The sequence below is a fragment of the Argentina silus genome (genome assembly GCF_951799395.1).
Source record: "Argentina silus genome assembly, chromosome: 20".
NCBI classification, from domain to species: Eukaryota; Metazoa; Chordata; class Actinopteri; order Argentiniformes; family Argentinidae; genus Argentina; species Argentina silus.
Window position 1 is genome coordinate 3865818 of NC_139674.1, and position 23317 is coordinate 3889134.

The 23317-nt window shown below is 44.2% G+C and overlaps 2 protein-coding genes across 3 annotated transcripts; both read right to left on the bottom strand.

Annotated features, from left to right (window-relative positions):
- Positions 1 to 312: 312 nt before the first annotated feature.
- On the bottom strand, positions 313 to 7639 carry ldhba (lactate dehydrogenase Ba). Its single transcript, XM_083692341.1, has 8 exons — positions 7479 to 7639; positions 4293 to 4426; positions 3767 to 3884; positions 3041 to 3214; positions 2612 to 2785; positions 1822 to 1939; positions 1553 to 1676; positions 313 to 1084 (listed from the first exon to the last, which is right to left on the bottom strand). Exons 2-8 carry the CDS (start codon positions 4416 to 4418, stop codon positions 917 to 919), a joined length of 1002 nt encoding a protein of 333 aa, XP_083548467.1. The 5' UTR covers positions 4419 to 4426; positions 7479 to 7639; the 3' UTR covers positions 313 to 916.
- A 7878-nt stretch (positions 7640 to 15517) lies between these two features.
- Positions 15518 to 22967, bottom strand: slc25a3a (solute carrier family 25 member 3a). Of its 2 annotated transcripts, none has more exons than XM_083691698.1 (8): positions 22834 to 22967; positions 22135 to 22296; positions 20061 to 20185; positions 19503 to 19682; positions 18990 to 19171; positions 17702 to 17874; positions 16816 to 16926; positions 15518 to 15999 (listed from the first exon to the last, which is right to left on the bottom strand). In XM_083691698.1, the coding sequence occupies exons 2-8, from the start codon at positions 22274 to 22276 to the stop codon at positions 15839 to 15841; spliced, it is 1074 nt and encodes a 357-aa protein (XP_083547824.1). In that variant the 5' UTR covers positions 22277 to 22296; positions 22834 to 22967; the 3' UTR covers positions 15518 to 15838. The 2 variants fall into 2 exon arrangements, with proteins under 2 accessions (XP_083547824.1, XP_083547823.1); XM_083691697.1 differs by lacking the exon at positions 20061 to 20185 and adding an exon at positions 21010 to 21137.
- Between the last annotated feature and the right edge of the window lie 350 nt (positions 22968 to 23317).

The following is a 23317-nucleotide window of genomic DNA, read 5'->3' on the forward strand; positions in this document are numbered from 1 at the left end:
TTTGTACTTCTTGTCTCTTGTAAACTCATCGTTGTGCCTTGACAAAGCATTGTGGTATAATATTTGTTTAACCCTGGTTATGGTTTTCATCAACTGAACAAAGCCTATTGTTCAGTTTAGGTTGTTACACTGAGTGAGTAGTGTACTGAGATTTGAATTTGAAGCCTAGCTGCTCTCACCCATCAGTCAGGTTATGTAGTAGCTTCGTCTAAACACAGGGAGGCGCTATAATGCAGTGCCAAATATACCAAAGTATATACAGTATATACCCTAACCCATGGACAACCCACAGAAATCATGATACAGGCTTCATAAGGTTCAAATATTTATTATCTTACTCATCGGTGTTGTCAACACAATTTACAACACAAGTGACAGTTATAGTAAAAACTCAAGCAGGACGTTTCAATTCCTCCTCTGCCATCTCCCTTTCACACTTAAGAAACAGATTGATTGAAAATCTCCTCCTCACCATTACCAAGAACTTCAGTTCCTGACAGAGGAGGAGACTGTTAAATGTGCAGCACTTTAAGTCCAAATGAATGAGAGGAGAAGCCCACAATCTTTTTTTAGTTTTTGATCGTAGTAGTAGTAGTTTCAACACATGAATCCAACAAAGGTACATATTCGATCTAGATCGTAACACCAGCATGTAACAAGACAGCAACCTCATCCAACAGCTGGTGGGGTGGAGGGAAGGATGGAGGTTTGGAAGCAAAAGGAGGAGTGTTCTCCGTTTGGGAAAAGAAGGAAAGAAGGGAGTGTTCAGAAGAGAGGGAGAGAAAAAACGGGAGTGTGCAGATGTAGATAAGGGGTGCGTGAGGGAGGGAGGGGTGAGAGAGAGAGAGAGAGGTGTGTTGGGAGTGTGTGACGCCCGTTTGTGATTGGCTGGATGGTTGTTGTTTTTTAGTTTTTTTTACACGTCCTTCAGGTCCTTCTGGATGCCCCAGAGTGTGTCTGCGCTCTTCTTCAGCTGGTCGACCTCGTTGTCATTCAGGGTCATGTTGACCACGCTGCTGACGCCGCTGCTGTTGAGAACACACGGCAGACTCAGGAACACCTCCTGGCCGATGCCGTACATGTCCTGTCAATCAAAAAAAACAAACACACACACAGCCACAGTTAGTCATCGTGACTGGTCACCTACAACCGATCCCCCCCCTTGTTCAGTTCAGTAGGCACAAGCAGGAGAAACCTCTCTGAAACGTGTGCCCGCGGAATGGGTTTCAGGGGTTTACTGTGCCTACATTTCACACTGTTATGTTTGACTGTGTGTGTGTGTGTCTGCATGTGTCTGTATGTGCCTGAAAAGGTTTGTGTGTGTGTGTGTGTGTCTGTAATGGTGTGTGTGTGTGTGTAAGGGTAGGTGTGTGTGTCTGCATGTGTCTGTGTGTCCCTGAAGGGGTTTGTGTGTGTGTGTATAGGGGGTTTGTGTGTGTGTAGGGTGTGTGTGTGGGGGGGGGGGGGAGGGTCTGTGTGTCCCTGAAGGGGTTTGTGTGTGTGTGTATAGGGGTTTGTGTGTGTAGGGTGTGTGTGTATGTCGCCCTCTTACCTTCACCATGGTGGAGACGGGGTGGATCCTGCTCATGTTCTTTATGATGCTCTCAGTCAGGTCAGCCACACTCAGACCAATGGCCCAGTTGGTGTAGCCCTTCAGCCTGATCACCTCATAGGCACTGAAAGACCACACAAACACACACACACACACACACACACACACATCAGTGCAATGGAGGGCAAAATAACCCTCTAGGTCCAGCCCGTACACTTCTTGTAGACATGAAAACACAGAATTGGTGTGAACAATAGTGTTTGATTTACCTGTCAACAACAGCCTTGTGTGTCTCTTTCCAGGCCTCCTTGTCTGCGTCTGTGCCAATGTCAGGGTTCAGCTTCTGCAGGTTGACTCCTGCCACATTGGCACCGCTCCACACAGGCACTAATACACACATACACACATACACACACAAATAAAAATGTCAAACAAACATATACAGCACCAGTCAAAAGTTTGGACACACCTTCTCATTCAATTTTTTTACTTTATTTTTTATTATTTTCTACATTGTAGGTTAATATTGACCCTCAAAACTATGAAGGAACACATATGGAATTATGTAGTGAACAAAAAAAGTGTTAAACAAACCAGAATATGTTTTATATTTTAGATTCTTCAAAGTAGCCACCTTTTGCTTCGATGACGGCTTTGAACACTCTTGGCAAGTTTGTGTCCAAACTTTTGACTGGTACTGTACATCTCCTCTCCTCTCTCACACAGAAATATGACAGAAAGAGCTATACAAATGGAAAGGGCTATACAAACCCATGTGGGAGATTTTGATTTCCAGCTTAATTCGAACAGGCTTCAACATGTCACATGGTGGACTGTATTGTCAGATAGTGTGTTCATGTGTGAGCTTGTCTAATTATGCCAGCCACCACTGAAAATTTTAATAATATGCAATCTCTCTCTTTCTCTCCCCCCCCCTCTCCCCCTCTCATTCCCACACTCAACCTTCTTTCATGCCACCCTCCTCCCCATCGCCCGCCCGCCGCCTGCCCCGCCCCGCCCTCCCTCCCTCCCTCCCTCCCTCTCATTCCCACTACCCACCACTGGTGTCTCCGTGCTCTCCCAGGATCCAGCCGTTGAAGCTGGAGGAGTGGATGCCCAGGCGCTCAGCCATCAGGAAACGGAAACGGGCAGAGTCCAGGTTGGTGCCGCTGCCAATGACACGGTGCTTGGGCAGACCGCTCAACTTCCATGTCACATAGGTCAGCACGTCCACTGGGGGAAACAGAGAGGAGCGAGGGTGAGTGCGTGTGTGTGTGTATGTGTGTGTGTGAGAGAGAGAGTGGGGGGGGGGGGGGGGGCGTGGGCCTGGTGTGTGAGAGATAGTGAGGGTGTGTCTGTGTGTGTGTCTGGTTTGGGGGTTGGTCAACATGAGGGAGCAGTTATGGCTGTTGGTGTGTGTTTGTGTGTGTGTGTATGTGTGTGTGTGTGTGTGTGTGTGTGTGTGTGTGTGTGTGTGTGTTAACATACCTGGGTTGGACACCACAATGAGGGTGCAGTTGGGGCTGTATTTGATGATCTGAGGGATGATCATTTTGAAGACGTTGACGTTTCTCTGGACCAGGTTGAGCCTGCTCTCTCCCTCCTGCTGCCGTACCCCGGCAGTCACCACCACCACGCGAGAGTTGGCCGTCACAGAGTAGTCTGACAGGGGAGACAGTAGGGAGCTGTTACACTGAATCTGTTTAATATATATATTATATAATATATATATATACACACACACACACACACACACATACATACATACTGTATATATACAAATATGTATGTATACGTATGTATGTATGTACATACACCAACAGCCATAACTGCTATATGTATGTGTGTGTGTGTGTGTTTTTGATACTGAATCTCACCCTTGAATTCTCCCCTTGGGGACACATAAATCTATTCAATGTATACACAAAAATAAAATACATATTCATCAACATAATTAGCTAGAAGCCCTAATAAGTCATGATTGACTACATGTGCAGCCAAGTCCTGTGGACAGTGTTCAAACATGACCTGTATTGATTCAAAATAATGTTTTTATTGATTCATGTGCCACAAAAAAAACTATAGGGAGTCTGTATGAGAAAGAGCAAGAGCAACTGCACTACATGTACGTTTCGTGAGGGACAAAATGGATAAGTGCCGCCATTTTGGCTCAAGGCCACCCAGTGGGCGACAGCTGAAGGGGGATTCCCTTACCTTTGTCGGCGACTATCTTGGAGGTCTTGAGAAAGAGGCTGCCATGCTGCAGGTCCATCATCTCTCCCTTCAGCCTGTCCTCCATCACGTCAACCAGAGCCAGCTCATCAGACAACTCCTACAGAGGAGGGGAGGAAGAGAGGTAGAGGGGAGGGGGTTGGGGGATGAACGAGGGGGATGAGAGACCAGAGGAGGGCAGGTGGAGGAGGGGGGGGGGGGGAAGCGATGGAGGACGAGGAGCAGGGGGAAGCAAAGGAGGAGAAGGAGAAGAGCAGAGTGGAGATGAGGGGATACTGTAATGTAATTCCATTTAAATTCAGTCAATTCAGGAAGTGAGCTGAAATTCCAATTCCAATTCTAAATTGTCCATATTGAAAAGCATCAAGGAAATTAGGAATTGGAATTTCAGCTTACTTCCTGAATTGCAATGGACTTGAGCCCAGCCCTGGTATTAATGCAGTAGTAAACTAGTAGGAATGCTATGATGATACGGAGCAGTAATGCAGTGATGCAATAAGACACTTACCCTGAGGAGGATGCTGACTGCACAGGCCATGCCCACCTGGCCCACACCCACCACTGTCACCTTGTTCCTGGGGGGCTCAGCGGGGCCGCTGGCCAGGGGGGTGATCAGCTTCTCCATGACGGACATGACCCACGCTGCACAGAGAGAGGGGAGGGGGAGAGAGAGAAGGGAGAGGGATTAACATTCATTTTAACCTTTTCTATCCACATTATCGAGATGAAATTGTGATTTTAAGAGACACTTTGTCCAAGACCACAGCAGGGGAGATGAACTCATACCACACACACACACACACACACACGCACAGACACACACACACACACACACACACATTAGGCAGCTCATCCTTAAGCCAAATTAACAGCCAAACAAGACTGTGTCTAATTGATTTAGTCGACACCGTAGGTCATGTCACAAACCATAGTATCTGAATGAACGGGTCCAACAGGTCAGTCACACTGTTATCAAGTCCTTGTTTTGGCACATTTGTCAATTATTATTAGCATTTGTAAATCATTAGTGCTTGTGAAGTAGGTCGAAGCAAGAGCACGCAAAACTCAAGAAAAAAAGGTACTGGCACAGAGTCCAACTGTCAACTATCAATCTCAAGAAAAAAAGGTACGGGCACAAAGTCCAACTATCAATGGTACACCTAAGAGTCACACACACTCCCCTCAACAAGTCTAACCCTAACCCTAACCCTAACACACAGCACTCAAACACACAACACTGTTACAGACCAGCTGCTCAGCTCTGATAGAAACGACAGGAAAACCCCAGCAGGAGACCGACATAACAAACACATACAAGACGACCGGCGGATCGTCGGGATCAAAAGCTTGGACATCCTTAAAGCCATCCTGTCCCAGTCACTCCCAGAGAACAGGGAACATCACAGAACTAACACCAAAACCCGAAACTCCATATTTAATATGACCACAACAAGGTCAGATTATGATTAACATCATATCGCCATTCGTCATATTCCGACATGGTGTATCTGGTGTGACAACCCCAGGGACACTTCAGAGGAAGACAATCGCATTGACCTGACATTAGAGAAGATGCCTGGTTTATCTGAAGAACAAACAGGTTAGTGCTTAGTCTGCCGAGGCCCCGGGCAGCCAGATACAGGCACCACCAAGTGATTACAATGTTAGGCCAGGATAGAGCAGGGCTAGGTAGGGCTGGACAGGACAGGGCTTTATGGGTCAATGCCAGCCAGCCAGCCGTTCCACATCTACAGTCCCGGACTCGTCACTCTACATCCCCCCCCCCCTTCCCTCCACCCCCCCACCACACTCTCTCTCTCTCTCTCTCTCTCTCTCTTAGTGTCCTCTAATCCGACCTCTCGCCCCATGTTTAGGCCCTGAGTGGTAATTATAATCCGACAAATGCACTGCCCCCTCCATCTGCTGCTGTTGAACCAGACACGCACACATACACAAGCGTGTGGCCTACACACATGTACAGGAGGGCGCACACACGCAGGCATGCACACACAGGCTCGCACACAAAGGCTCGCACACAAAGGCAGTAAGGCTTTCCTGCATTCTATCCAGGGTGTATACCATACTTGCAAGAATGCATTTTGGAACACAGCCAGAGAGTGCTTCTCTGTTCATATAGGCCTAACTCCAAATATCGATTTTGGTTTGATGATTTAAATAACAGCTGTCTTATACCCTTCATTACCGGTCCAACAATAACTGAATACATCCAGTTGACAGTTGAATTGTCATAGGAGAGTTTATGATAGTACAATTACATTCTTACTCACAAGCCCTGCTCTTCGCAATAACACAAGAGAGGGTCTGCTATGACATTTTTAAGATCCCCCTCAAGCACAATTAATCCCTACATTAGAGGCATGATGCATAGGCCTACTGAAGAGGTTTCTGTGATTGTTCATGAGTTACTATATTTGCAAGGGGAATTAAGGAAACTGTATATGCTGTATTGGGCTGTGCAACACATTGCATACTTTCATTATGATACACAACAAAGAAAAGCAAACCCCAAATAATCGACCATAATTTGTTCAAGGTCGCCATGTATGACAACGTGACAATGTATTGTTTGCTAAAACCAATGACAACTGTCACCCTGGCATAGTTCCCTACGGTCAGGCAAGAGGCAACAGACCTATTCCACAAATGAACGGATAATGGCCTTATTTAACCTCTCCTCAGGTCAATTGTTTTCTCACACCGCCTATTCAAAGAGGAATTTTATAAGGATTGCCTCACCATGGCCCCAGGGCTTATCTCCAGAGTAGACTAGTAGTCTAAATAACCAAATGATGTGCCAATAGGCCTTAATCTATGTGAGGCAAGGATGGCAACTAAGTATATAAACCTTCTGACATTAGACAATTATGAATTCTATGTATTTTATCATCATCGTTTTATATGTGTTCACTTATTTGAATGTTTCTTAATTGAATTAAATGACGCAATGACAGTCCTTCTTTTGTCCTTGATCAACCTACACGCACGCAGCTGCCACTAGTCGGTTGCAAGATCCAGACTGCCTCCAAAAATTGTAGCCTAGCATCTTTATCGGACATGTCCTTTTGTTTTTGTCTGGCAAATTGAATAAATACAATCTGAACGATGTGCAAGGAGTCATTGTAACACACTAAACCTAGCCGTCTTGAAACTACAAAACCTTTAATATCACATTATTATTTTGCCAGGATGTCTACGAGTGGCTCAAGTTCACATTCAAGTTCAAGGAAGATGGCCGTTTACTGATGGAAACCACACAGAATGTAGTTTAGTATAAAACTAATGTAATCCGTCGAGTTAACGACTAACTAACTAAGTGACTAACGATGTTATGCTCTAATCTATGATGGCTCAGGGACTAACTGTCTCACACAATATTATTAGCAAACGTTACATAACCTGCTATCGGCGATGGAAATACATGTATAATTATATGTAGGCATAAAGTCGATCTACTGTAGATGTGCCAATCCACTGACACTAAATAATTGGTAATCAAAAACCCAAGTAATTTGTGTTAATTTCTCGAAATAACAGGCAACTACAGAATATCAAATATGGTTTCCCTCCCAGTCGTGCATTTTGTGTGCATCTTCAGTAAAATGATGAGCTTCGATTCACATGACGAGCATTATAAAAAAAAACAATTCAAACCAAAAACAGCTTCAGTACATACATTTTTGCAGAGATTTTTAAATGCGATAAAATCCCTTTCGTCCAAAGAGGCAGGTGATGGTGGAGCGTCGAGAGCCTAACAGCGAACGCGCGTGATGATTTCACTTGTGGTGTGCAGAGTTGAACCGGTTCAAGAGAGGAAGAGGAGGAGGAGGAGCAGGAGGAGGAGGATAATGTGTTGCCCATGTGAGCAGTGCAGAGGACGTCTTAGCAGCCTGTATCCGTGTATGTAACTCATGTTGACAGAGGGTTTGCCACGTTCACTTCGACCGCTACGAAGTGCAATTTAAAGTTCCTGTATTCTCAGGCTAGGGAGAGGGTTTGTTGAAGAGCTCTCCTCTGTGATACTAAGCAACCTGCGTATTATACACTCACCTCTCCCCATGGCTCACTGGTAGTAATTTAAGCGTACTATATCCTCTATCATTGACTTCATTAAACAGTTGCCAAGCATATTTACACAGACCAATTGTCTATGTGTGTCCAGGAAATGTACTTTGTGTTGCCCCCACTGTTTTCAAAGAAAGTTTTATCAGAAGATTTGAAAAGAGAAAAAAGCTTGTTACATAGGAACGGACAGAGACCGTTTCATAGTCCCCTCTCTGATTTCATCGGTGGGGGACAACAATACTATAGATTTGTAGACAAACATAAACCAGACAACAACCACTGTTAAGCATTTACAGGTGAAGACCATATCCCAGATATTTTTGCTTGTCATCGTGACCAGACAGAATTCCATGAAAAAGAGACCCCCACTCACAACATACACTTTTAATAAAAAATAAAATAAAAAAAAGATTCATATGATGACAACCAGAACCATGACTAGACATTTCTGCACATGTGGAAATGATTATGAACAGCAAGCAACTCTCTTTGCCTGGCTCCCTCCCCACACAGAACTGGGACACAATTGTAGCCTACACGCATTTCTGACAGTTCTGCTCTATAATCATTGTGTTGTCTGTCATTGCATGTGTAAAGGTTGACACGTCCAAAAAGTACACCTTTGTCTCTCATCCAGCGTCATTCATCCACTGTGTGCAGGGTGCAAAGGGCAGGTGAGAGGATGAGATCATTCTAAGGCTCTGGAAGAGGGGTATTCATCCCCAACTGGTCTGACATAGAACGGAATGATGGTGTCAATGAACCCAGACAGTAGCAAGCCAGTAGACTGTGTAACCACGCCCTGCAGCTATGAGATTCGCTTCGTTTCAGTGTTTGCAGTTTATTTCTCTGTGTTTTGCTGATGGCAAATCAATGTCAAGTCAATTTCCTGTAGTGCAAATATACTTGGCCAAATAAAAGAATTCTGATTCTGATTCTGATTTGCATTTTCATTTGCATTTGCATTTTTGAGTGTCCTCAGGGGATAAATTGGTATTTTGTGGGTAAAATGTAAAAATATTTATGGATAAAAACATTCATTCAATATCACTCTGTTCCACTCTGCTCTATTTCAATGTCTAACAATATCTAGGTCTCACCCAGTCTGGACTATTATGTTGTCCTCTATGACATGCTATTCTCCCCCCTCTCCTCAATGTTGCACATGAAGCAGGGCAGCCAATGGGGGGGGGGTTAAGACACACCTCCTCCGTCGGCCAATCAGATTACAGAACACTGATCGTTACAGACATCCAGGCAGGCAGTTGCAAGGGCATTGTCTAGTGCACAAGGAGAAGGCTTGGGAGTCTGTGCTCTGCATTTATCTGGCTGCAGCGGTGGGTTGTGTAAGAGGGTGTGGCTATTACATAACAGTGACCACCCCTGGGAGCTCACTGTCCCACTGTGTGCTGTGTGTGTGTGTGTGTGTGTGTGTTTGTGTTGTAACAATAAACATAAAGAATTTGTTGGGAAAGAGCCAAATGAGTGGTTTAGGTAGATTTCCCAACATCTTTATTGCCAACATTGAACAAACACTCTTGTGGCTGCATGTTCAGCTCTGATTGTGTTTGCCTGCAGGACAATTACAGGTGCTGACTCTGCACATCATTGTTTATCCAATAACATTCTAAGCCCATCTTATGACGTGCAATAGATTGTTTATTATGCTTCACGGTCAGGGCAGAACATTCATACCTATATACACTCACCGACCACTTTATTAGGAACACAATACTAATACTGGGTAGGGCCTCCCTTTGCTCTCAAAACAGCCTCAACTCTTTGTGGCATTGATTCCACAAGATGTTGGAAACATTCCTTTGAGATTCTGGTCCATGATGACATGATTGCATCAGGCAATTCCTGCAGATTTTTCAGGTGCACTTTCAAGCTGTGAATCTCCCGTTCTACCACATCCCAAAGGTGTTTCATTGGATTCAGATCCGGTGACTGGGAAGGCCACTGAAGAACACTGAACTCATTGTCATGTTCATGAAACCAGTTTGAGACACATTTGCTTTGTGACATGGTGCATTACTATGCTGGAAGTAGCCATTAGAAGATGGGTAAATTGTGGCCATGAAGGGATGCACATGGTCAGCAACAGTACTCAAATAGGCTGTGGCATTCAAGCAATGATTGATTGGTATTAACAGGCCCAAAGTGTGCCAAGAAAACATTCCCCACACCATTACACCACCTCCACCATGAGAAGGTGTACAGGTGTTCCTAATGAAGTGTTCGGTGAGCGTATATGTGCATTTCTTCCTTATGCACCTATAGGGGTCTATTTTACAGATACAGTACGAGGGCGATTCTTCAACTACAGGCACTTTTGGCCTTGTGAACTTGAGGGGAAAAAAAGTGTTCAAATCAAAATTGTCACAGTCTAACAGGTTAATATAACTAGTCTAGTTTCATGATCCATAAGAGAACGCACTAACATTACAAGACAAATTGGTGTTTTTTTTACATATTGTCCGACCCACATTGAACAAATGTAATTTCCATCACATGTAAACATTTGATTATTATTTTAAAATAGTATGATATCCATAATTTCTCAACAGTGTAAGACCACTTTCACACATAGTTTTACCAGTTTATACCTATATTGCAATTACTATACATTTGTGGATTAGGTAAATCAATTGAGATGAGGACCAAACACAAAGCTTACATCCACCACAACCTGAAATATAATATTGGATTGGTTAGATAGATTTCAGGAAATAACTACTTGTGTTATTACATTAAGTGGAACATTATCCATAAACTATGCAGAAGTTTTTAATGAGTGATTAGAATTTTGTAACTATTTTTTAAAAAAGGTATGAGGTGGTGGAAATGACTGGGTGCTGTGGAAATGACAATGAATGGACGTCCATGTAGAAAAACAGAAGACATTTGAAAACCTTCTGAAGCACACAATTCCATTAAACAAATCCATTTAGTCTGTTTGGTCTCTTACCATGAACAGATGAACAGTCTTACTGTAAACAACTTTAACCAAAAATAGTCACACGAAGTTGTGATTGTAAAATTATGAATTTCCGAATACTTAAAAAAACCACCTTAAACCTTTGTCATGTCAATGCATTGCAACATGAACTGTAAAGCATCTTGTAAAGCATCTTGAGTGCCTGTAAAGCATGCACGCGCGTGTGTGTGAGTTTGGTATTGTAAAATTCTAATCGGTCTCTTAGATGAACACTGTTCTGAAGAGAACTTTTAAAAGGCACCTTAAACTATATCATATCTCTTCTGTGTCTGTGCTGATGCTGTTTTTTTGCTTCTTCCTTGTGTATGTAAGTGCTACGGACCTCTTTTCATTATTTCTCCTTCTCTTGGCTGAGAAGCCAAATTCTGTTCTAGCCATTTTCAGTAGGCGATACTTCTTAAGGATCTTTCCTGCCATTATCTTCGAAATAAGTTGTTTTTCTCTCTCGGAGGAGAGATTTTCATATCTGTCTCTCAGCTCAGCAAGAAGAGCATTGTGGAAAACCAAAGTTCTTCTTAGTGTGTGTGGTGGTGTTGCCATCTGCTTTTTTGACTTGGCATTTGGGGAGTCAGCCTGCCTCACTTTCTTCAATAATCGATCGTACCGTTTGCGGTACCTCTCGGCCTTCTGCAGAGCCTTCTCAAGCTTAGCATTGCTTTCATACAATGCTGCATACACTTTTGAACGGTTTCTTAGAACCTTTTTCCTTCCCCTTTGTTTTTGATTTAAAGGTTGGGCAGAGGGTGATAGTGAGGTTGGTGAGGGTGGTGAGGGTGGTGTGGGAGGTGGAGCGACATCATGTTCTGGCTGCACCGAATCTGGAGAGTTTGGTGGTGTAGTGGTAGAAAGGTAGGCCTGTACCTTAAGAGCTTTGTTCATCTTCTCCCGATAATTTTTTTGATTGGTTCTCCATTGTCTCCTTCTTTTGCGTTGTTCTCCCTTTGACAAATCTGCAATTGGCTTCACAACCCCTCTTTCTTTTTTCCTCAGGTATCTCTCCCTGTCTCTTTTCAGTCGCTCTTCATATTTGACAGGGTCCTCTTTTATTCTGTCCCTATAGGCCTGAGACCTTTCTGCCGTAGAGGTCCGCGGCATCTTAAAAATAGATGAAAATGCATTTCAACAAATATACATTTGAATAAAACATTAACATTGTACATTTTAATCAATAAATTACACATATGTAGCCTCACAATCTATGAATTGCACCTTGTAAGCATAAATGTAATTTCCACCTCACCTTTGTCATTTCCACCCAAGAAGGTAATGTGTTGGAAATTACGGAGGTGGAAATGACAATCTTACAGTATTTTGTAAAAAAAATCCAAGCTAGCATCACAGATTAGCTATGAATTGGTATCTAGCATTTCATGCATGCAAAATACATCTATGTACGTTATTTATTTACAAACTCAATTGATGTTACGTCATGTTTGGAAATTACATACAATACAATATTTTCATTTCAAGCAATATTTACCTTGAGTTTTCTTCAAAAGTTGGTGAAGAAATCCAAAATATCCTCCATATCAGACATGTGCTGTGATGTCACTGTTAATCTCCATAGAAACTACCCAAACCATCTTTCATACAAACTTTTTAAAGGGACATTACAGTGTTGTGGTGGAAATTATGGCAATACTGTGGGACAACTACATTTTGTATATAAAATCACATAAATAGTTGTTTGACCTTAAATACCACAATTATGTTTTGATTATTTTACTGATACTTTATTCAGTCACATTTAAAAAAAATAGATAAATCATTTTCTTACACTTCATTTTCATTATTGAAGATCAGAAGTCTGGGTGTGGGACAGGCATCTATAACGATGTTGAAAACGGTGAAAAAATCATCGTAGACTACCGGTAAAAAGTTCCTAAAGTACTTTCATTGTAAAGATAACTATGAAAGTGTGAATATTCCCAATTTTTATTTTTTTTATAAAATATGATCAAAGGACATGAAAGTGCCCGTAGTCTAAGAATCGCCCACATACAGTATTTTCAACTAACATATTTGGTCTAACATAACCAGTTGTGGTGACTAGATGCCGAACACACTCAGTTGTGAATGTTGCACAATAACAGAACGCTGCCATCTCAGATATGCCATAGATTGCCAGTTCAGATACTCAGTTATCACTGTCAATAAATACGTCACATGCTATGTATCGACATTCCAAGGACAAAACAGAATAACATCGTTCCCTGGCCAATCAGCAAACACGGAACAAAAGAACTAATCTGTGACCAATGGCAACCCATTGAAAAGCCTATGTACAATGAGAGCCATTGTTCTGTCCTTGAGGAGGCGTGTTGCTGGACAACAGTCACACATACCATACCTGGTCATTCAAAAGAATAACAGATGCTCATGGTGGCTATAGTAGAATGGACTCACTCTGCTCTGTGTGTGTGTGTGTGTGGTGAAACTATGACTGTGTTTAATGTAATGAAGGGACATTCTTTCTTCATTCACACTAAACAGAGGAAATACTATGTTGCAGTCCTTTGGATCACGCCACAAGGCCCATATCATCTGCCATCTGCGCTCAATAAAGAAGCACTGGGCATATGATACAACTCACAAGTTCACCAGTGAGCATACCATTAAACTGTTAGCTAATGCTATAAAGATGGCTACCACTTGACCAACTTGACTTATCAGAGAGTTTCAGAGGGCTACCTCCCCTCCGTCCCTCCCTGCCTCCTACTGTGAATTCTCTGTTATAGGCTAAGCTAAAAAACCTCCTCCTCTAGCTCATGTGACTTGTTGCAGGAACACTGGCTACTATTTCAAAGTGACCTCAAAATGAACACACCGCAAGGGCAGAAAGACAATGTGCACTCACACATGCATGAATGCACACGCACACGCACACACACACACACACACACACGCTGAAGGATATTAACTGTTTCCTACCGGTGTAGACAGAGACAGAAATAAGTGTCTGGGTTTTTTTTGGAGACAAATTGAAACAGTTTACCTGCAGTCAGGCTTGCAGAAGCAAAGCGATGCTACATGTTTGACAATGTCATATGTTTTTATAACCTGACATCTTGAGTTCCTATCAGAGGAACATGGCATAGCGTCATGGAAACTGTGTGTAAAGTATCTCTAGTCCAGGGGATTGAGATGACCCTGATGAAGCGCAGCTGTTTTCTCCCTCCACACTGACATGTTAGATAGGGGGGTAATAATAGTCTGGAGAACTTGTTCCATCAGTACCCTCTGGAACTTAACACAATGATGATAGGATTAAGGTTAACTTTAGGGATGCTTTAGCAGGAGTGAATGAGGCTCGGTGAGTTGCTGTTAACCTGTTAAGTTGCGTATTTAGTACTAGATGTCGAGTGTAGGAATTTCCAGATAAACTATACATGAATGAAGGTCATACATACAACATGCATCATAACATCACAAATACAGGTTACAATGAATTAATAAACAAACAAACATATAAAGAATGGAATATCATCCACACAGTTTAAATATACAATGCTTTATTCAACAGGCAGCGGTATTGCAGAGTATTTTCAGTCATTACTGTTTGAAAGCATTCAATGGATATAGGTCACAGAGAAATAGGACACCATATCCCATGACCCCCCCCCCCCCAACCTCCACTGTCAGCAGCTCTGAGAGGCAGACACAAACCCAGGTAAGCTAAATCACATCCCATTTCCCAGAAAGCCACTCTCCATTGTGCTACCTATCATTAAGAGGAACCAAATGGATTATAATGACAACAATGGCTACTGAGTCACAATGGTGTCCGATAAACATAGCACCCAGTGAAGCCTCTAGGCTTATTGTGACGCATGCTATAGCTATTGGTCTATTTAGACAACCCCCCCCCCGATCCTTTAGCAATTATACTCACCTACTAGCATACATGCCCAAGATCACACATATTGTCACTGCAAAGGCCTCTATTAAACTAGAAAGCACAACACAGCTCAGAGGTTTCGTGATAGGATTCTGATTTCATGAATGGAAATGGGATACTGTCCACAGACAGGATAACGTCATTGTTAGTTCTTTTTTGAAAAATAAGGGAATGGTAATATCACATTCAGGGCACTTTGAGCAACTGAATTCTGTAGTTCCTCTGATACATTATAAACCCTTGGCTTGACATACAAACCACTGAAATGTGTGTATAGATTCAAACCTTGCACACTGACAAACATTACACACATTAAGTCCAATTAATCCATAGATTGAGAATGAACCTGTGCCTCTGTTGAATGACTTTGTCTAATACTTGCAGGTGTGGATTGATTTAAAAAAAAACCAAAAAAAAACCAAACAACTAATTTAACTTCATTCTACCCCCATGTAACAGTAAACATATACAAGGATGGAGCTCCCTCTAGTGTTCAACATGAGAACAGACAAAAAGAAAATACCTTTGAGAGTGAAACACCACCTCCATGTTGGAGAGGTTCAGACTGAGCAAGGAGCTGTGCAGATGTTTATATGTAGATTTAATTAGATGGCACGAGTAGGAATGCATGTGGTTTGTGGATTAGGGAGTGTCTTACTCAGACCGATCCTCTATACCGACCAGTGTCCAATCCCAAAACATTTCCTTCAACAGCGGTTAAGTATTTCAAGAGAGAAAAAACAGGCAGATATACAGGGAATAATGTCTTTAATTATAATAATTTCACATGTAATGACAGGATTTGATAAAACCGGACCATTGTCTACATATATTCTTCTATCGTTCAGTAATAGTAGGGGTGGGGGGGTACATAACTCTCCCTTCCTCTCAAATATACATGAGTAGCAGCCCTGAGCCAGGTACTGCAGGAACATAAATATAGAAAACAGAGTTGTGTGGGGGGAGGGGGGGACGGATGGGGGTGCTGAGGTATGAGACTGAAGCTTGTCGGCATTGGTGGAGGGGGGGGTCCCAGGGGGCTGTTGGGTGGGAGTGGTTGAGGGGACGGATCCTACTCGGTAAGCCCCAGCTTCTTCTTGAGGGACTCTGGCATCTCTGGGGGAGGGGGGCGGGGCAGACGGAAGTAGACCTTCACAGAGTCGTAGATGAACCACTGCAGGGCCGTCAGGGTACCGATCATGATGATACGGGCAACCAGCCCCTTCCACACACCTGAGGGGGGAAGACGTGGGAGAGGCAGCCATGAGGCACGGGACACACCAGTGTGATATCTTGTACGACGCAGACAGAAATGTGCCTTGTACAGATTACACGACTCATCGCTTGAAACCCTGAAGGCAGGTGCCGAAACGTTGGTTAAATAAACGATCACCATTGGAGCAAGAGTGTGCAGCTCTCTATCTATTAAGTTTCACCCGCCAGGCTGCACCTCACCAGACTATGGTGTGCGTTTTCCTGCTTTTTTGGAATGATTCCTCATCAGACATGGCAGAGAAGCACATCTGTTGTGGTTCCTATCTGAACATGACGCAACGTTGCTCTCCTGCATAAGCCCCTGCAAGTAGGCTTTGTGCTGCTACAAGATTATACCCAGAGGAGCCGAAAGGTTGTGTCCGCCCACCAGCCTAGCTGCACTGGGAGCTTCCTGCCAGTAGAACTGAAGGTTGCCAGTGCAGCAGGGAGGCTGGAGGGGCAGGTAGACTGATCTCACACGCCAATGACTCAAGCACCTCCAACTGTACAGCCAGAAAGCTGCCGAGGGTCTCCAGGCTGGAGCTGCAGCACTCAGAGAGACTACAGCACCGGCACAGGAGCGCCCCCCAGAGGTGGATCTAAGGAGCGTGTTGGCCTAACCACTTTGTTCAAATACAACATTGTGTACCAGAACGTCTGAACACGGATTACATACTCAATAGATCTGAGCAAAGGAGCACATCTCTGAAACACAGTGGTAACACATGCTACGGAAGGGAGGGACGCTGCTGCCCCGCGCCCCCCCCCCCCCCCCCGTCTGTCTTCTATACTGACCTTTGGGTCCGAGCTTCTTGAGCACCCCCATGGCGGTGCTGCCACTCTCCTTGTTCAGTACAGACACCACAGAGTCAGCCGGGTGGGACACGATGGCACAGAACACACCAGCTGCAGGGACACAGAGAAACAAGCCCATCAGCAGACATTCTTACACAGGCACCACATGTACAATCAGAGATAATGGAATAACAAAATATACTGCGTCATAAATAATAATAGGTCATGGAATCCCTCCCGTCTAGGAAGCCTAACTAAGGACCAATCTGGGTCATTTAAACCCAGGGGTTTATCTAAAAGCACATAAATATGTAGGTGAAAGGAGTTTCCTCCAGGCCTTTTGACACACAGTTGTCCGTTTGTCCGGACACCCCTGCTTCCTAGAGCTGGGTCTATCTGAGCCTCCATTGGAGTAAACTCAGTCATGTAGACAGACGGACATAGTGGCAAGAGGCTGAAGGGAATCTCTTCTGAATACTTTATCAAAAAGGGACCGGTCATTTTAGAGCAATCTACAAACAATAAGACCTGCTGGAGACCAGGGGCAGAACAGTATTAGTCGTCATTTATTTTTCCCAATAGGGCGAGACGGCTATACATAATTTATAAAACGTGTCACTAATGCGTGACTTCAGGTTACTTTGACCAGGTGGCTATGGAAGTGTCCCAATGTTTTCCCCCAGTCTTGACTTCTTGAACTGAAGTTCTGGGATTTGACCAAGTACCCGGATCCGAACGAATTGCCGTCTCACCCAATTGCCATTTATATCAAGTATCCACATGTGATGACGTAATCTTTCTGTAATGTAATCCCACGGTAATTGACTGGAGAAAAAAAAAAAAAAAAAACAGTTGTTTGACCCTTTCCCCTCAGTGTGGTACTCACCGATGTAGCCGGCCACGAAGGTGACGACCAGCTGCTCGCCCTTGGAGCATTCGCTGCGGGGCTTGGGCACCGCGTGCTTGTAGAGCAGCTCCACAGTGCGCTCAAAGCAGGAGAACTTCATCATGGTGTAGGGGATCTGCCTCATCCACAGGGGCACCACACCCTTGTAGAACCTGCAGAGAGGAGGAGGAGGAGGTGGTGGTAGAGAGAGGGGGAGGGAGAGAGAAAGAAGGGGAGAAAGTCAATCCTTCACCTAGACAAAAGGACACCCGACCAGAAGGTTGCAGAACTCCCATCACTGATCTGAAAACATAGGATAGGTGAAAGCAACGTGGCAGACAACTGTATTTGCATTCACCGGGTTTATCTCTTGTAACTCCACTGTGTAATCTGTCCGCACCCCAGCCTAGCTGCACTGGGAGATTCCTGCCAGTAGAACTGGAGGTTGCCAGTGCAGCAGGGAGGCTGGAAGGGCAGGTAGACTGATCTCACACGCCAATGACTCAAGCACCTCCAACTGTACAGCCAGAAAGCTGCCGAGGGTCTCCAGGCTGGAGCTGCAGCACTCAGAGAGAGACTACAGCACCGGCACAGGAGCGCCCCCCAGAGGTGGATCTAAGGAGCGTGTTTATTTCATACTGTCATCAGGTCTAGGGACCAATAATGTCAATCTAAGGCAGTGAAGCAGTGATATGACCAATAACCATTACCATGGAGACAGCCAGAACAAAGTGCAGGATTGTAACCATAGAGTTATAACACTAGAGGGCGCACTCCCCTAAATGTACTGTGATTATATGGGAAGTGACATGTAGTCAAATTTCATCCTATTCTGTGATGCGAGCAGGCATACGATAACGTTGGTGTATTACTGCCACCTGCTGTGCTGGAGTGTTCGCTGGCATAGCATCAACTCAGCTCCAGTGTCTCAAGTCCGTCATTTATTGGCACCAGTAGATGGCATCATGCACCTGACCGCAATTTACAATTCATACATAAACCTATTGAAGACTATGCGTTGATCCAATGGGCTGATGCCTTCCCAGCTCATAGGACTACATGGCGCCCTTCATGCGGTCCCAAAGGTAAATGAATAAGAAAAGTAGCCAGCGCCCTCTCTGGTGATGCATCTCTATGGTTCAAACACACCTCTAATACAGCTGGTTCATCTTAACTAACATGGTATTGAAGATCAGTCGAATAAGGTTTGCATTCAGTACGCATGATAGGGCGTATGAACCGTGTATAAAACCTGCTGGACCAAAGAGGTCTAAGGGAAATAACTCACGCCCAGACTCCCTCCTCTGCGAACATCTTGGGGGCACACTCTCTGAGAGTGTTGGCGTAGCCGGGCTGGGTCTGGATACGGACTTTGCATGCCTCCATAGGGGCCAGGGCGATGTCGGCGAAGAACTCAGCACTGGCAGAGGCAGCCAGGTACAGGGATGTCCTCCACAGGTAAGTGTTCTCCTGTTGGGGGGGGGGGCGGGGGGAATGGCAGAGCTCAGAGTCTCATCATATAGCCTTATGAGAGCCACCAAAAACCCTATTTGTTTAATTGAGACCTGAATATTTCTCATAATGCATATACGTAGATCTACACAATACTGTATGCACTCAGTATGTTTTGAATAGTCTCAAATATTGTTTCAAAAACATATGTCTGAATGGGCTGAAAGAGTTTAAAAAAAACAAACAATTTCCAAACGTTCAATTCCAAGGGGTGATCTATCCCTTTAACCACTACTAGACAAAGGAGCTCCCAACCAGCATGGTTTACCAATGTCACACATGACCTCACCTCTCCCAGCATGTCACTGTACATGATCTTGAACACTTCATAGAAGCCAAACTTGCAGAGTCCCTGCATGGAGTAGCCGATGAAGGTCGGAGCCCAGCCCTTCCCCAAGCCTCTCACGCCATCCTCCTTCAATGTGACAGAGAAGCCTGTGCCGATGCTCTTGTACTTGTCAGGGTCCACCTAAATGGGGGAGGGGGGGGAAAAAAAGAAATAAAAATTAACCAGTGAGCACAAACCTTAAATGGCATTTAAATTATGGGGTTAACTAGAGTAGAAAACTATGGGGCCGATTTGTAGTTGTTAATAAGGTCACATTAAGTCTAGCCAGGTTTTAGGAGGTGAACTGTGGGGTCACTTAGATGCACATTCGCCACTACAACTAGCTGCAGCGGTTTTCCTCTGGTTGCAACCCTTGCAATCCTGGGTGTGTCATTGTTCTGACTAATCACTTGAAAATCCTTTAAGAGCTACACAAGCACCTATGGAGATAGGAGATAGGCTTGGGACTGGGCCTTCACACTGCAGACTGCTACAGGGCGAGGGGGCCATCATACCAACCTGGAGGCGGCACTTGATAAGGTCGAGGGGTACGACTGCTGTGTGTGTGAGGCCGCAGCTCAGGATACCCCCAAAGCCACAGAGAGCATAGTACTTGTTTGAGCCAAATTCACAGCTCAGCTCATCTGCAGCAAAGAACACAACACACATGCGCATGCATGTCACATGCAACACAGGACAGATCACCACCAACATGCCACTATAGGGTTGAATCATTTTACACACACACACATGACTTCAGTTGATTTCATCCAATTATTCCCATGTTTCCTTCAGTGATCAGAATCATCAAATGTATTGATACAGTAAAATCATCTGATTGGTAAGATGAAGAAATGTAAGAATTCATTTTAAACCACCACCATTTCTACAAAGACAACTGGTAGCTTGTGATTCTAACCTAGACATCTAAACATATTCTATGATGCCGTACTTATTACTATATTATAACAAAAGACAAACAGTTTTCCATCAGGTTATAGACAATTTTAAGGTGGCTGAGAATGCTTTCATTTAAGTGTACATTCCTAGGATGGCCATTGGCCCTATAAGAGTACACGTTTCAGTAACGCAGTGCACTTTGATCATGTTATAAATAGCATGGTCAACATTCTGGAGATATTTTCCCATTGTCCTCTCTGACCTTCACCTAGCAGAAGTCCTTGGCTGTTGATTATGGGGGGCGGGGGGTGATAATAAGCAGGCAGGTTCATTAGTACACACAGGAACACTGGTGCAGAATCACACACTTACCATGAGACATGGGTCATTTGATAACACATTTTTTAAATCAGAGGACATGGATAATGACAAAACACAACACCGACAAGGCTTCACCACGACCAGACTGTTGATACTCCCATGCAAAATAGTGCATTTGAAAAAAAAAGAAAGAAAAAAAAAAACACGGTTAGGAGTGCTGTAGTGGCACCAGGCCACAGGGACAGACCTGGATTCTGCATTTGACCAGATCGAGGGGCACAAGGGCTGTGTGTGTGGTGCCACAGCTCAGGATTCCACCAAAGCCACACAGCAGCAAATACTTCTGTGAGCCGAACTCACAGCTGTCTCCCTCGTCTGAAGAAAGACAGTCAACACTTTAAAAAAACTGGACTTCATGATTAGATGGACTTCATGATAGAAAAGGCTGGACTTCATGATAGAAAAGGCTAACTGCATCTTATGGCCCACTCCAGGTGGAAGAACACTGTGTTCCAGTCCAAAGACTGCTTGTTATTATCAGAGTCAAAGACCCATGGGAAGGTTGAACTGCTGTACCAGGCTTATGCATGAGGTACAAACAGTCACATACCAATTAGCACACTGTGTTTGGGTTGCAAACAAGGCCAAGCTACGCTCTAAAACTACCTCACTGAAAACAAGGTCGTTCATGTTTCTAATTAAAAGTGAATGTAACCTTTACCACTAAGCGGTTAAAATATGATACACCAACAAATGCAGAAACTTCAACCCGGCAATACCGCTTACAGAGGACTTTTAAGTCGTGGGTCTGCCTACAAAAAGGATTTAATTTCATCCGGTTCTAAATCGTCACATGCAAATAAAACCTGTCAGTGTGCAGAATGACACCCAACGAAACGTCCCTGTGTAGGCAAGTCTGAACCGAATAGCTTTAGGGGTCACGTGTATGTCTTGGCGTGCTAGATCTGTATGGATATTAACCTTTACCCTTCAATTTAAAAGGCCTGTCACCTTTGCTTACAACAACTACTGGAGCGGCAAAACATATTCAACGCATCTACCTGCGACGTTAAGTCAAGGTTTAAATGTGTCCTTCCTTGTCCTCCATAGCTAGGTGCCTGGCTACAGGCAAGGCCTAGCTGGATCAGGCTTGACATTTAACATGTTACAATGCAAAGAAACGGCTTTAACAAACTGACTAACTCATACTGGTAAACTACGTCATTCACCCAGACAGGTACCATAAAAACAAACAAACAACCGAAAAAAAGACGAAGGTATTTGAATGCCTATAACATTCGGCTAACCCATGTTGGCTAGGCTAGCTGCGTACATGCTAGCTCCGTCTCTGCCTCCTTGATCGAAGCCTTACCAGCAGACGCTGCGGCGAGCATGCGGGTGTTCTGTCCGTTTGCGGGTAGGCTCTGTTTGGGCTCATCGACTTGCTGCAGGGAGAACAGCGGAGCGCTGAAGGGATTCCCCCGGGCCAGCTGCGTTAGTGCCGTCGGGTACATGATGTCTCGACTGGGCTGGGCTGCAGAGATGGAAGAGCTAACGTTAGCTTGATATTTACGATACAAACGGGTAGCTCCTCTTCTGGACTCAATTCACCGAAAGGCAGCTGACTAGCTGGCCACCGCCACGGTGCGTAGACAAGAGTGGGTTGGAACCATATACATATATGGTTGGAACATCACGTGGGATGTAGCTCTCAGTGACAGCTGTCACATCTAATCTAAACACAACGCATGGCAATCAAAGTGCAGGCAATATTCCAAATAAATGCATTTTATTCCAATAATGTAAAGTGGCTAAATGCATGTCCAAAAAGGGACTTACTCAGCTAGTAGCAAGCAAGCTAGCCCGAAAACGCTAGTTAACTAGCTAGCTTAGCCTTCCAAGGTGGAAGGGTTGCACAGGACAAGAACACAACCTAAATGACAAGTCGCTGATACCTACGCCCCCTAAACACAGATGTGGTACAACGACCTGACTTCGCAGTATTATTCTTTGTAAACAACATGTTCTATTCAATTGTTATCTAAGTAAATAATAGAATAACTCCACTCACACTCTCTCAGTGTCTTAAAATGGCGACTCCCCTGTACTGCAACCCTCGGCTCACAGAGGCCGAATGAATGACCTCGCGTTAAATCGATTCGTCCTTCCCCGACGTCACAGGGAAAGTGGGAGAGTTCCTCTCCGTTCTGGCCTATCAAGGACGACGTAAAAAATGATCGATAAACATGTGACCCAGTCATATAACACGACTTTCTTAGGCCTAGAACGCCTTTTGAATTTGGTTCAGAGATAAGTGATAGTGCCACCAAACGGGAGAATGGACACATGAACTTTACAGCTTTTTATCTTTACATATTTTGCATATATTCTACCAGCCTTTCCTTGCGATAAACCTATCACATGTTAAATGTTCTTTAACAAATGACGGTTTGTATGAGTGTGTGTGTGTGTGACAGAGAAAGACAGCGTGAGAGACTGGTATAAGTAGATTACTTTGTACTGATGGAGGCTATTCTTGGCCAGTCCTCCAGCAG